The sequence below is a fragment of the Alligator sinensis genome, unplaced genomic scaffold (genome assembly GCF_000455745.1).
Source record: "Alligator sinensis unplaced genomic scaffold, ASM45574v1 scaffold1511_1, whole genome shotgun sequence".
In the NCBI taxonomy this organism is placed as follows: Eukaryota; Metazoa; Chordata; order Crocodylia; family Alligatoridae; genus Alligator; species Alligator sinensis.
Window position 1 is genome coordinate 230558 of NW_005843139.1, and position 10934 is coordinate 241491.

At 57.1% G+C, this 10934-nt stretch overlaps 2 protein-coding genes across 2 annotated transcripts in view; both read right to left on the reverse strand.

The window, feature by feature from the left end:
* LOC102373527 (serine protease 27-like) overlaps positions 1–700 on the reverse strand; it is a 3557-nt gene extending 2857 nt beyond the window's left edge. The window contains exons 1-2 of the mRNA XM_025193951.1: positions 677–700; positions 289–315 (exon numbers count right to left, since the gene is read on the reverse strand). Of these exons, the coding sequence (XP_025049736.1) occupies positions 289–315; positions 677–700 (51 nt within the window). The remainder of the gene's footprint in view (positions 1–288; positions 316–676) is intronic.
* A 4147-nt stretch (positions 701–4847) lies between these two features.
* On the reverse strand, positions 4848–10854 carry LOC102369007 (serine protease 27-like). The gene is made up of 3 exons (XM_006037546.1): positions 10589–10854; positions 6902–7071; positions 4848–6273 (listed from the first exon to the last, which is right to left on the reverse strand). The coding sequence occupies exons 1-3, from the start codon at positions 10836–10838 to the stop codon at positions 6010–6012; spliced, it is 684 nt and encodes a 227-aa protein (XP_006037608.1). The 5' UTR covers positions 10839–10854; the 3' UTR covers positions 4848–6009.
* Positions 10855–10934: the final 80 nt, after the last annotated feature.

The following is a 10934-nucleotide window of genomic DNA, read 5'->3' on the forward strand; positions in this document are numbered from 1 at the left end:
TGCCGGTCGGCCACCCACACCCTAGGGAGACAGAGCGGGGGCGGGAGGGGCAGCTGGGTACCTGGATGCCCAGGTTCTCCAGGACAGGAGCGGGTCTGGGGGTGACTGCAGGGGACCCGGGAGGCTGTACACGGGTCCTGCAGGAGGGGAGTCGAGCAGCCCCTTAGGGTTGAGGGTCATGGAGAAGGGTAAGCTCCCGGACACCTGGGGCCCCTGGGGGGCGCTGTGGGGGAGGGGCCACAGCAGGGGCGCCTGGGAACCCAGACACCGGGGTCTCTTGGGCCTCACCTGGGTTGTCTTGGCACCGAGCCGCCCCTGGGAGGGAGGAAGAGAGAGGTCAGTTTGGGCCCCCTTTGCTCCCCCCACTGCCACGCCCCGGGGCCTCCCCTCCCTCCCCTAGTTGCTGGGCCCTCCAGAGCTCCACCCTGCCCTGGCAGTTAGGACCTCATCAGAGATGCATATCCCAATGAGCCGCTCCTCCTAACGAGCTCCTCGTGACCGGGACACCACAGCCCCTCCCCCGCACGCCCAGGGCCCAATCACAGCTCCCCGTAGGGTCGTTGCTGCCTTGCCAGCCTGGCCTGGGGAGGGCGGCCGGCCCGGGCGCCTGGCTTCGTTGTGTGGGGGTGGCGGGGAGGAGACGGAAGACTGGATGGAAGGGGTGCACCTCGCATACCTTTCCATCTCTCTGTCCATCCATCCCCATAGACACCCATCCCTCCCTCCCTCCATCCGTTCCTCCATCCACCTCCCCACCCATGCAGGCATTGACCCCCCCATAGACCCCCTGGCCCATCCATTCGTCTGTCCATCCTTCCATCCATCCAGGCATTGACCCCCATAGACCCCCGGGTCCACCGCCCCCTCCATTCCTCCATCCATGGGACATCTCAGGCCCTGGCAGGGGGGCCTCACTCCCACTGTCCACCCAGGGAGATGGGATGGAGGAGCCCATCTGCTCCCTGCCCCCGGGGCCTGGGCCCTGTGGTGTGACTCCACTGAACGACTTGCTGCCTGTGCAAGGAAGGAGGCCACCTCGCCCCTCCCCCGGCCTGGATTCACACCTGGGTGGGACCGCTTCCTTACTCTCCACCTGGGTGCTCAGGCTCCTAGGACCTCCTGCTGTTACCAGCAGGCCTCACTGCCCTCCTGGAGAACCCAGGCTGGCAGGAAAGGAGGGCCGTAGAGAGGGGATAAGGGGGTAGGGGGTCTTCCTTACCGAGTAGCAGCCCCACAAGGAGGACCCAGGCATCCGGGCTGCCCACCATGCTGCCCTGTGTCTCTACTCCGACTGGGATCCCCGGGCACCCCTGCTGTGCCGGGCGTCACCCAGGCCTGGTTATATCCCGCCTAGCTCAGAATGTCGCCCGACGGGTTCGACGCCATGGAGACGCCCAAAGGGATCAGCCAATGATGGCCTTGCCCCTAGGTGGGGAGGTGGAATCAGGACCCAGCATGCCCCAGAGAGTGGTGGGATTTTGAAGGCCCGGGAAGAAGCATTGGGTTGTGCCACCACGAGCCAATAGGTCCCGTTCGAAACTTGATGCCGTGGAGATGCCCAAAGAGGTCAGCCAACAACAGCCTTGTTCATCACTGGCATCGGGACCCAGGATGCCTCAGGGAGACGTATCGGTGGTTGGATTTGGTGAGACCCACATACCCCCATGGGCCAATGGGAAGAGAGTCGGGGGTTCGGGTGGATCCTCTGGATGATCCTTCCCCTCCAGTGTCGGCCTCACTGGGGGGTGGATTGGCACAGCCATTGGTCACTGCAGCTAGGGTCCTGCCCATTGGCAGTGTGGACCAGCGCCAGCATTGGGGGAGACGTCCAAAGAGAGCTGAGGGCACAGAGGTCCCGCCCCCCTCCAGTGGGGAGGTGGGGTGAGGATTGGAGGTGGGGTGATGGGGGAGCCCCAGGAGGAGGTACGGGGTCCATGCACAGTAGTTTGGAGGGCTGGATGAAAGGGGGGAGGGGCTAGCCCCAACCCCATCCTGAGCTCAGAAACGACCCACCCCTCGCCCCTACCTCCGGTCCAGATCTCCCAGAGATCCCAGGTGTCCGGGCACCCAGCCTCTCCCTCTCCCCTCACTTCGACAGAGCACCCCATGTTCTCCCCACCCCTCGTACAACCACAGCCCTGGTGCCCCCCATATCTCCAAGCATCCTCCATCTTCTGGGGTAGTATCACTGATGGTATCCTGAGAGCGTGTGTGGAGATGGTGGTGGTGGGGGTAGGGCTAATCCACCCCTGACCCCACCTGATGGTGGTCTAATGTACCCCACTAAGCTCTCAAGGGGTTGTATCCAGGGTGGGTAACCAAATTAATACCCCAGCAACAGCCTGTGGCATGGGGGTAGTAGCACCCGCTGATGCCCCAATGCTGAACCCATTGCTGGCCTCTCTGGGGGTTGGGCATTGGGTGTAAGTGCCAGGTTCTGTGCAATACCCTCATGCCAAGGTGGATAAGGTACTGGGGTATTAGTGCCAGATGCTGCACGTCCCTCCCTTCCCCCCAACCTGGCCCAAGCGCTCCAGTGAACCTGCCCAGGGACATGGGGTGAGTCACAAATTGGACCCAGGTGTCCTGGCACCCAGCCAGGCCCCCCGCCTTAACCGCAGCAATCAAGAATATTCCTTCTCCTTAATGAGCTATGGGAGATTTTTTCCCTCGGAAATGACCTTTGCCCTTGGGGCACCTGGGTCCTCTGGGTGAGGGGGGTGGGATGAGAGGAGGGAGGTGGGAGCCTGGACACCTGGGGTTCCCTGGGGAGGGGAGTGGGGGCTGATGGGAATCAGAGTAGGTCGGATGCCTGGGTGCTTTGCCCAGGACGTGACCTGAACCAAATACAGTCCTCCCCTGAGCTGGGGGCATTGGGTGGGGGCTGAAACCTCCCCAGGGTCGGGTGGGTGCCTCATTAGAGCTAATTACCTGTCAGGGCCTCAGGGCAGGGAGGGGCACAGCCTGGGGCAGAGGGGCAGGGGTAGGGTTGGGTTGAGGGCTGTGTGGAGGGGGCAGGGGGATGGGGTGGTGCCTGGATGGGGGGAGATGAGGGGCCCTGCATCCGTCCTCTGATAACCCTCCCTCCTTCCTTCCATCCATCCGATAACCCTCTATATGCCTCCATCCATCCCTCCATCCTCTGATAACCCTCTATATCCATCCATCCATCCATCCATCCATCCATCCAATAACCCTCTATCTCCATCCATCCATCCATCCATCCATCCATCCATCCAATAACCCTCTATATCCCTCTCTCCCTGCATCCATCCATCCATCCCCATGCCTTCCCTCTTCCCTTCCTTCATCCATCTCCTCATCGTTCCACCCGCCTGAGCACCCCCATCTCCCAGTCAGTTCCCTCCATTCTCATGCACCCTTCCACCCTTTCCTCCACCACCCCTCCACCCCTTCTGGCTCGAAGGCGTCACCTGAGGCTTGATGGGAGGAGAAGGCCGGGGACAGGGCAGGGCCCTTTTGATTCCTTCATCATCCAGGCAGGTCGTGGGTAGAGACAGAACGTGGGGGCGGGGGCAGGGCCAGGATAAGCCAACCGGGCTAGGCCCCGGAAGTGGCTGGGTGGGATCAAGGGCCCAGGAGTCACCCAGGGGTGAGAGCAGGAGAGGCTGGGAACCCAGACACCTGGGTTCTCTGGGAGAGGAATGGAAGCTGGTGAGTGATGGGAGGTGCCTGGATGCCTGGGTTCATTCCAGTGCTTTGTGTTCGACTCAGTAGCACCCAGTCTCCTTCTCTCTTTCCTCAGGACCAATCCTCTCCTGCCGTGACCCTTCCCAGGGCTAGACCCTTCTCTGCGTTCCTCCAATTCCTGTCCATCAGGCCTGTTCCACAAGTCCCGCCCACACCCTGAGGTGAGCTCCACAGGGTCTTGCCCCCTGGATTAAGCATCAGTTGGCCCCCAGCACCCATATCTCCTGGTCCAGTGCTGATTCTCAGTCACGTGACTTTCTCAACCAGCCAATCCAGAAGCAAACTGTGATTCTCTCCCAGCTCCCGTACCCCAGTAAGATCCCTCTGGATACCTGGGTCCTCTCCCAGGTACGTGAGGGCTGGTAGGTCCAAGGCTTGGCCAACTCTTTGTCTGGGCTGGTTCAGCCAATGGGATCAAACCACCCATCCAGTGGCCAGGAGACGCTTTCCTTGACCTTCATATCCCACTGGGATTTCCTGGACACATTTCATAATGTGTATGAGGATGACTCATAACGTGTACATGACATGGCCAATCCCAGCCAATGGGATGAAACCACCCAACTCATTGGCCAGTGGAGACCCTTTATGGGCCCCTCATATCCTAGTGGGATCCCTTGGGATGCCTGGGTTCTCCCCCAGGCAGGGGAGGGCAGTGGGGGTTGGTGGGCCCAAGAGTTGGCCAACCCCTTGTCTGGGTTGGTTCCAACATGGCCATCCCAGCCAATGGGATGAAGCCAGCCCATGCAGTGGCCAACTGAGACCCACTCCCAGCCTCCATAGCCCCGCTGTCTGGACACCTGGGTTCTCTCCCAGGAGGGGAGGGGGGTGTTCAGCGCTTCGCCAACCCCTTACTTGAGCTGCTTCAGATCCCGCCCCGCAGCCTAGTGGTCTTGTGCAACTGGTTGGGCGAGTCTTTCCAGGGGATTAGCTATCTGCCGTGGTAGTTTCCTAGGTTGGCTTCACAGCGCCCTGGCCTGGGGCTGGAAAGGCTGCTGAGTTGGGGGAGCTGGGATTGGCTAGCCCCACCCAGGTCCCGGTCACTCCTCCCATGCCAATGGGCATTCAGTCTGAACCCTACCAATGCCACCCATTCAATCGGGGATGGACACCACCTCACAAGGCCACATCCAGGCTTTTTTCATTTGGTTTTAATAATTAACACAAGAAAGAACACAGGATTCATGCCCTGAGCAAGCGGGGGTTGGATAGGGCCCCCCGGCTGCCCTCCCTTGCTCTGCCCCGCTCCTCCTCCACCAAAAGGGGCTTCCAAAGGGCTCCTGGCCCTCACACGAGGTAGGACAGTGTAACACATGCCCGTTTTACAGACGGGTAAACTGAGGCATGGGGGAGGGCGGCCGGGATCTACAACTCGCCTGTAGTCACACAGCAGAGGCTGAAAGATGTGCTGTTACCCGGAGGACCAGACCCTGCTCTTCTCCCTGAGATGGGGTGAAAGAACCCAGGTGTCCGGGTTCCCCACCCCTGTCCGTGTCCCCGCCTCCCCAGATTTGCTCTAATGACTAGACCCCACTCCCTGGCATAAGATAGACAGATCCCCGGTATCTGGGGCCCACTCCCTTCCCTGAGCTGGGAGACAACCCAGGCAACCCTGGCCCCCCAGAACTTGTGCTCTAACCTAGCAGGCCCCATTCCCCTCCCTGAGCTGGGGATAGAACCCAGGTGTCCTGGCAGCTCTACCCACTAGACCCTACTCTCCCCTCCCTTGATACATAGCAGCATATCCCCAGAGACTACCTGTAGGTATGAAAGGGACCGGACACGTGTGATGGTTCCCTTTAGCTCTGCCCCACGGTTAGGTTATTATAGACGTGACACAAGAGGAAGTGACTTCTAGCTGAAGCTGGTTTGGATGGATGGATGGATGGATGAATGGGTGTATGGGTGGATGGACTGGATCATTGGGTGGATGGACTCGTTCGAGGGGGGGGGATGAATGGACTGGTTCATTGGGTGGGTGGATGAATGGATGGATTGGTCGATGGGTGGATGGATGGACAGACAAAGGACCCCTATGAAAGGAGGTAGATGGAAGGGTGGGTGGTTGGGTGACTGGCTGGATGGACACAGGACCCCCATAGAGGTAGGTAGATGTGTGGGTAGATGGATGTATGGATGTGGATTATGTGGATGGATGGATGGAGGCTATGTGGATGGATGGCTCTGTTGCCCCACCCCCTGCCCAAGCCCCACCCCCATCTCACTCTAAACCATCCCCTCCAGCACCAGAAGGCAATGCAAGGGACCCCACCCCATACCCCTGTGCCCTCTCCCTGCCTAGATCTGGCCTAGGACCAACCCCAGGGTCAGCAGGAGAGCCAAGATGGGGCCCCCTGCCTTGTCCCTGGCACCGCCCTTGGTATCCGAGACCTCCACGAACTCAATGTTGGGGATGTGGCGGTGGATCCAGTCCTGGTAGAACGTCAGGCGGGTGTAGACGCCCGGGCGGTTGCGTACGGCACAGCCCTCGCCCCAGCTGACGATGCCGGCGAGGAGCCACTCACTGGAGACCTTACAGACGAGGGGGCCACCTGAGTCACCCTGGGGGGAGTGGGAGAGCCAGGGTCATGGGCAGGAGATGGAGGAAGAGGAAGATGGAGGGAGGTTCTGGTTCATTGAATGGATGGATGGACATACTGGTTCAATGGACAGCTGGACAGATGGATGAAGTGGGGATGGATGGATGGGACATGGGGGGATGGAGGAATGATTGGAGGGAGGGATGGATGGATAGAGAATGAATAAACAGAGGAAGCATAGGAGATGTGTAGTGTGTGGCTGCTGGTCAGCTGGATTTGTGTGTGTGTGTGTGTGTGTGTGTGAGTGTGTGTGTGTGTGCATGAGGCACAGATGCCTGGGTTTAGTGTGTGTGTGTGTGTGTAGGGGAGGGGGGAGTTGGACACCTGGGTTCTGTGTGTGTGTGTGTAGGGAGTAGGTGGGGATTGGACACCTGGGTCCCCTGTGTGTGTGTGGGTGGGGATCAGAGTATCCCAACATCCCTCCATTGCCCCCAATCTGCTCCATGGTCCTAGTGTCCCACCCCTTTACCCACACTTGGGCCCAGGGACTGGAGCCTTGGGGAAATGGTTGGAGCCAGGACAGGGAGGGGGAGATGGGCCCAGGAGGGTGATCTCAGGGGGCCCGGACTCCTGGGTCCCCCCAGCCTCACCTTGCAGGTGTCCTTCATGCCCTCAGCATAGCCGGCGCACATCATGTCGTCTTGGATGTCCTTGCGGGGCAGGGCCTTACCCATGTCCTTGTTGTACAGGTTCTGGCAGGTCTTCTGGTCCATGATGGGCACCTGGAGCTCCTGGAGCGTCTGGGGGGCTGGCAGGTCCTCTACCCAAGACCAGACACAGAGGTGAGGGGCCTTGGCCCAAATCCCTGCATCCCTCACACCTCCCTCCACCAACCAGGGAAGAGCTGGCGCACCCGTGACACCCCCTGGGTCCCCATGTTGGTGGCTGGATGGGGCTGAGCTTCTATCCATCAAGATGGGTTCAATTTATCAAGACATTTTTTGCGGGGGGGGTGTTTCGGGGGGGCTGCTTTTCATTAGGTTGTGTTTTTGGGGGGGCAGGTGTTTTCAGGGGCTAGTTTTCATTGGGTTGGGTGTTGGTGGCTGAATGGGGCTGAGCTTCCATCCATCAAGATGGGTTCAATTTGTCAAAGCAATTTTTGCGGGCATGGGCGGGTATTTTCAGGGCCTGGTTTTCATTGGGTTGAGACAACCAGGTCTGGATCAATCAAGCCTTGATTAATTGGGCTTTGATTAATGGGCCTGGAGGTCAACCATTGCGAACATCCCCGAATGGCTTATTGACATGTGACAGCCGGGATTTGATTTGCCCACCTGATTCAGCCCTTGAGCGCTAAGGACTGGCGCTCAATTCGTGCCTCTGAATGCATGGCTGAATCGGGCTTGGGACATGATTACTATGCCCGAATCGCCGGCGGGATTCCCAACGACTGGGTTTCAATTGAAACCGTGCCGATTGGAACTCGATTAACGTGTCTGACGGGTTGGGTTTCAGCCACCGAGGCGGAGCGGTCTCTCGAACTGGCACAACCAGATTTCAGGTAAAAACATCCGAATTGTGAGCCGAATTTAGAGGATCAGCTTGTGATTAAAATGTCTGAATTGTCCATTTAGGTGGGTTGCAATGAATATGGGCCTGAATCCTTGATGAAATTCTGGTTGAAATGTGATGTTTGGGTCTCCATTAAAATGTCTGAGATGTCCATTGGAACAGTGGAGATCGGTGCTCGGTTAACATTCCTGAATCGTTGATGGAATAATGGTTGATATTTGATGAATGGGTCTTGATTAACGAGTCTGAAGCATTAATTTGAATGTTGCCAAATCAGGTTTCAATTAACGAGTCTGGATTTTTCTCTTGAACTGTAACGATGGGATTTCAGGGAAATGTATCTGAATTTTGATCGTTGGGTGGTGATTAAAATGTCTGAGCTGCCCATCGGAATGGCGGAGATCAGAATTTGATTCATGTGCTTGAATCATTGGCTGAATTCTGGATGTTTGGATCTTGATTAGTGAGTCTGAACAGTTGATTTGAAAGTTGCCAAATCCGGTTCCAATTAACGAGCCTGAGTTTTTTCCTGAATTTTAATCACTGGATTCTGGATATGTATATCCAAGTTGTTAGCTGAATTTCAATCATCAGGTGGCGATTAAAATGTCTGAGCTGCCCATTGGAATGGTGGAGATTGGAGTTTGATTAACGTGCCTGAATTGTTGACAGAAATTTGGTTGGAATTGCATGATTGGGTCTTGATTAACAAGCCTGAACGGCTGATGTGAATGTTGCCAAATCCGGTTGCAGTTAATGAGCCCGAATTTTTTCTTTTGAATTTGAACAACAGGATGCCGAGCGTGCCGCACGTTACATATATCATGCCGTTCACCGCGCAGGCGCTCACGAAATGTAGACTGGCCAAGTGGGATCACCCAATTAGCTGGCTTGTTGTGCAGTAGATGCAAAGTAATTCTTGCGCCACAAAAATGGCTGTCCGGGTACAAAGCGAGGTGACCTGCTACAAAGCGAGTGCTTGGAAATGTGTCATGACTTTGTAGCTGGGCTTTCGTTGACCGTGCAGCAGGGCTGCTATGAATCATGGGTAGGATTTTGATGCTGGGGTCTCGATTAAAAGGCCTGAATCACCCGTTTGAATGTTGATGGTTTGGTGGTTCGGATCTTGGCTCTTTGACTCGGAGAGACCGAATTTTGATGGACAGTTCAGAGGGGATAGATGAAACGATGCAGAAGAGGGACATAGATTCATAGATTCATAGATGTTAGGGTCGGAAGGGACCTCAATAGATCATCGAGTCCGACCCCCTGCACAGGCAGGAAAGAGGGCTGGGTCTAGATGACCCCAGCTAGATGCCTATCTAACCTCCTCTTGAAGACCCCCAGGGTAGGGGAGAGCACCACCTCCCTTGGGAGCCCGTTCCAGACCTTGGCCACTCGAACTGGGAAGAAGTTTTTCCTAATGTCCAATCTAAACATTGGCTGCTGTGGTTCCCGGGGGCGGGGCTACAGGTCGGGAGTGAGGGGCAGGCTATGGTGTTAGGTCTGTATCGCGTCAGGGTTGAAGGTAGAGTTTAGATTATGGCCGTATGGGATGATTCATAGATTGTAAGGCTGGCAGGGACCTCGAAAGATCATCCGGTCCAAGCCCTGCACCAAGCAGGAAAGACAACTGGGGTCAGGTGACCCCAGCAAGGTGACCATCCAGTCTCCTCTGTTGTTATAGACCTAATCCTGCCTGAGGCAGGTGTGTGGATTAGATTACTTCTGGAGGTCCTGTCCATCCTGACTTTTCTATGGCTCTATAACACATCTATGGAGACGGAGCCGGGGTCGGGGGTAGGGGTGGGGGTGGGTTGTGGGTATGGATGGATGGATAGATAGATAGGTAGGGGATGGATGGACGGACAGATGGGCACATGGACAGACATAGGACACCCCATGGAGGGAGGTGGATGGACACAGGACCCCCCCATAGAGATGGATGGATGGATGAATGGATGGAGTTCATAGAGATGGGCAGATGGATGGATGAATGAGGGGGATATGTGGGGAAGGATGGATGAACTGGCAGATGGATAGATAGATGAATGGACACGTGGGGCTGGAGGGATGGATGGAGGCTCTGTAGAGATGGATGGATGTGCACAGAACCACCACAGAGGTAGGTAGGTGGGTGGGTGGGTAGATGGATGGATGGATGGGAGGTGTGTACAAGGATGGATGGGTGGGTGGGTGGGTGAGTGGATGGATACATGGGAATGGAGTGATAACTGGATGAACAGATATACACAGGACACCCTTGGACCTGGGTGCATGAGTGGATGGATGGGAGGGGGTCTATGGGGTTGGATGGACAGATGGATAGAGATCATGTGGAGATCCATCCATCCGTCCATCCGATCTTCACATAACCTCTATGGATGGATGGATGGGAACACCCACCACAGAGGTAGAGAGGTGGGAAGACGGGGGGATGTGTAGGTGGGTGGGTGGATGGGAGGTGTTTATAAGCATGGATGGATAGATGGATGGGAGGCATGTATTAGGATGGATGGATGGAGAGAGGATGTGGAGATGGATGGATGAAGGGGCATGTAGGGATGCATGGATGGATGCTTAGGGGGTTCATGGAGATGGATGGATGGACGGATGGAGAGACGGATGGATGAAAGGGACATGGATGGATGGATGGATGGAGGGCCCTCCATGACTGCAGGGCTGCCTGGCAGGCAGAGATGGCAGGACACACAAACCCATGCCCCATTTTGGGGCCTCCAGGCCAGGCCCAGAATCCGACTTACCTCCTTCCCGGATATTCCCCCAGCCGGTGACCCAGCACATCATGCCGGGGGGGAACTGGACACTGGCGGCGGGCAGGCAGATGGGCAGGATGTAGTCGGAGTACCGCACCACCTTCCGCAGCTCCACCAGGGCGATGTCACCGCTCGTGGCCTCACCGGCATAGCGGGAGTTGACGATGATGCGTGTGACGTGCATGGGCACCTTATGGTCCTGGTTGCTCTCCAGCTTGTAGGCTCCCAGCAGCACCATGTATTGGGAGGGGTCCTTGCTCCTGGTACCCGGGAGAGAGGAAGGGGGGAGGTTATTGGGAAGTGGTGGGGGCTGCAGGTGGGGAGTGACATCACG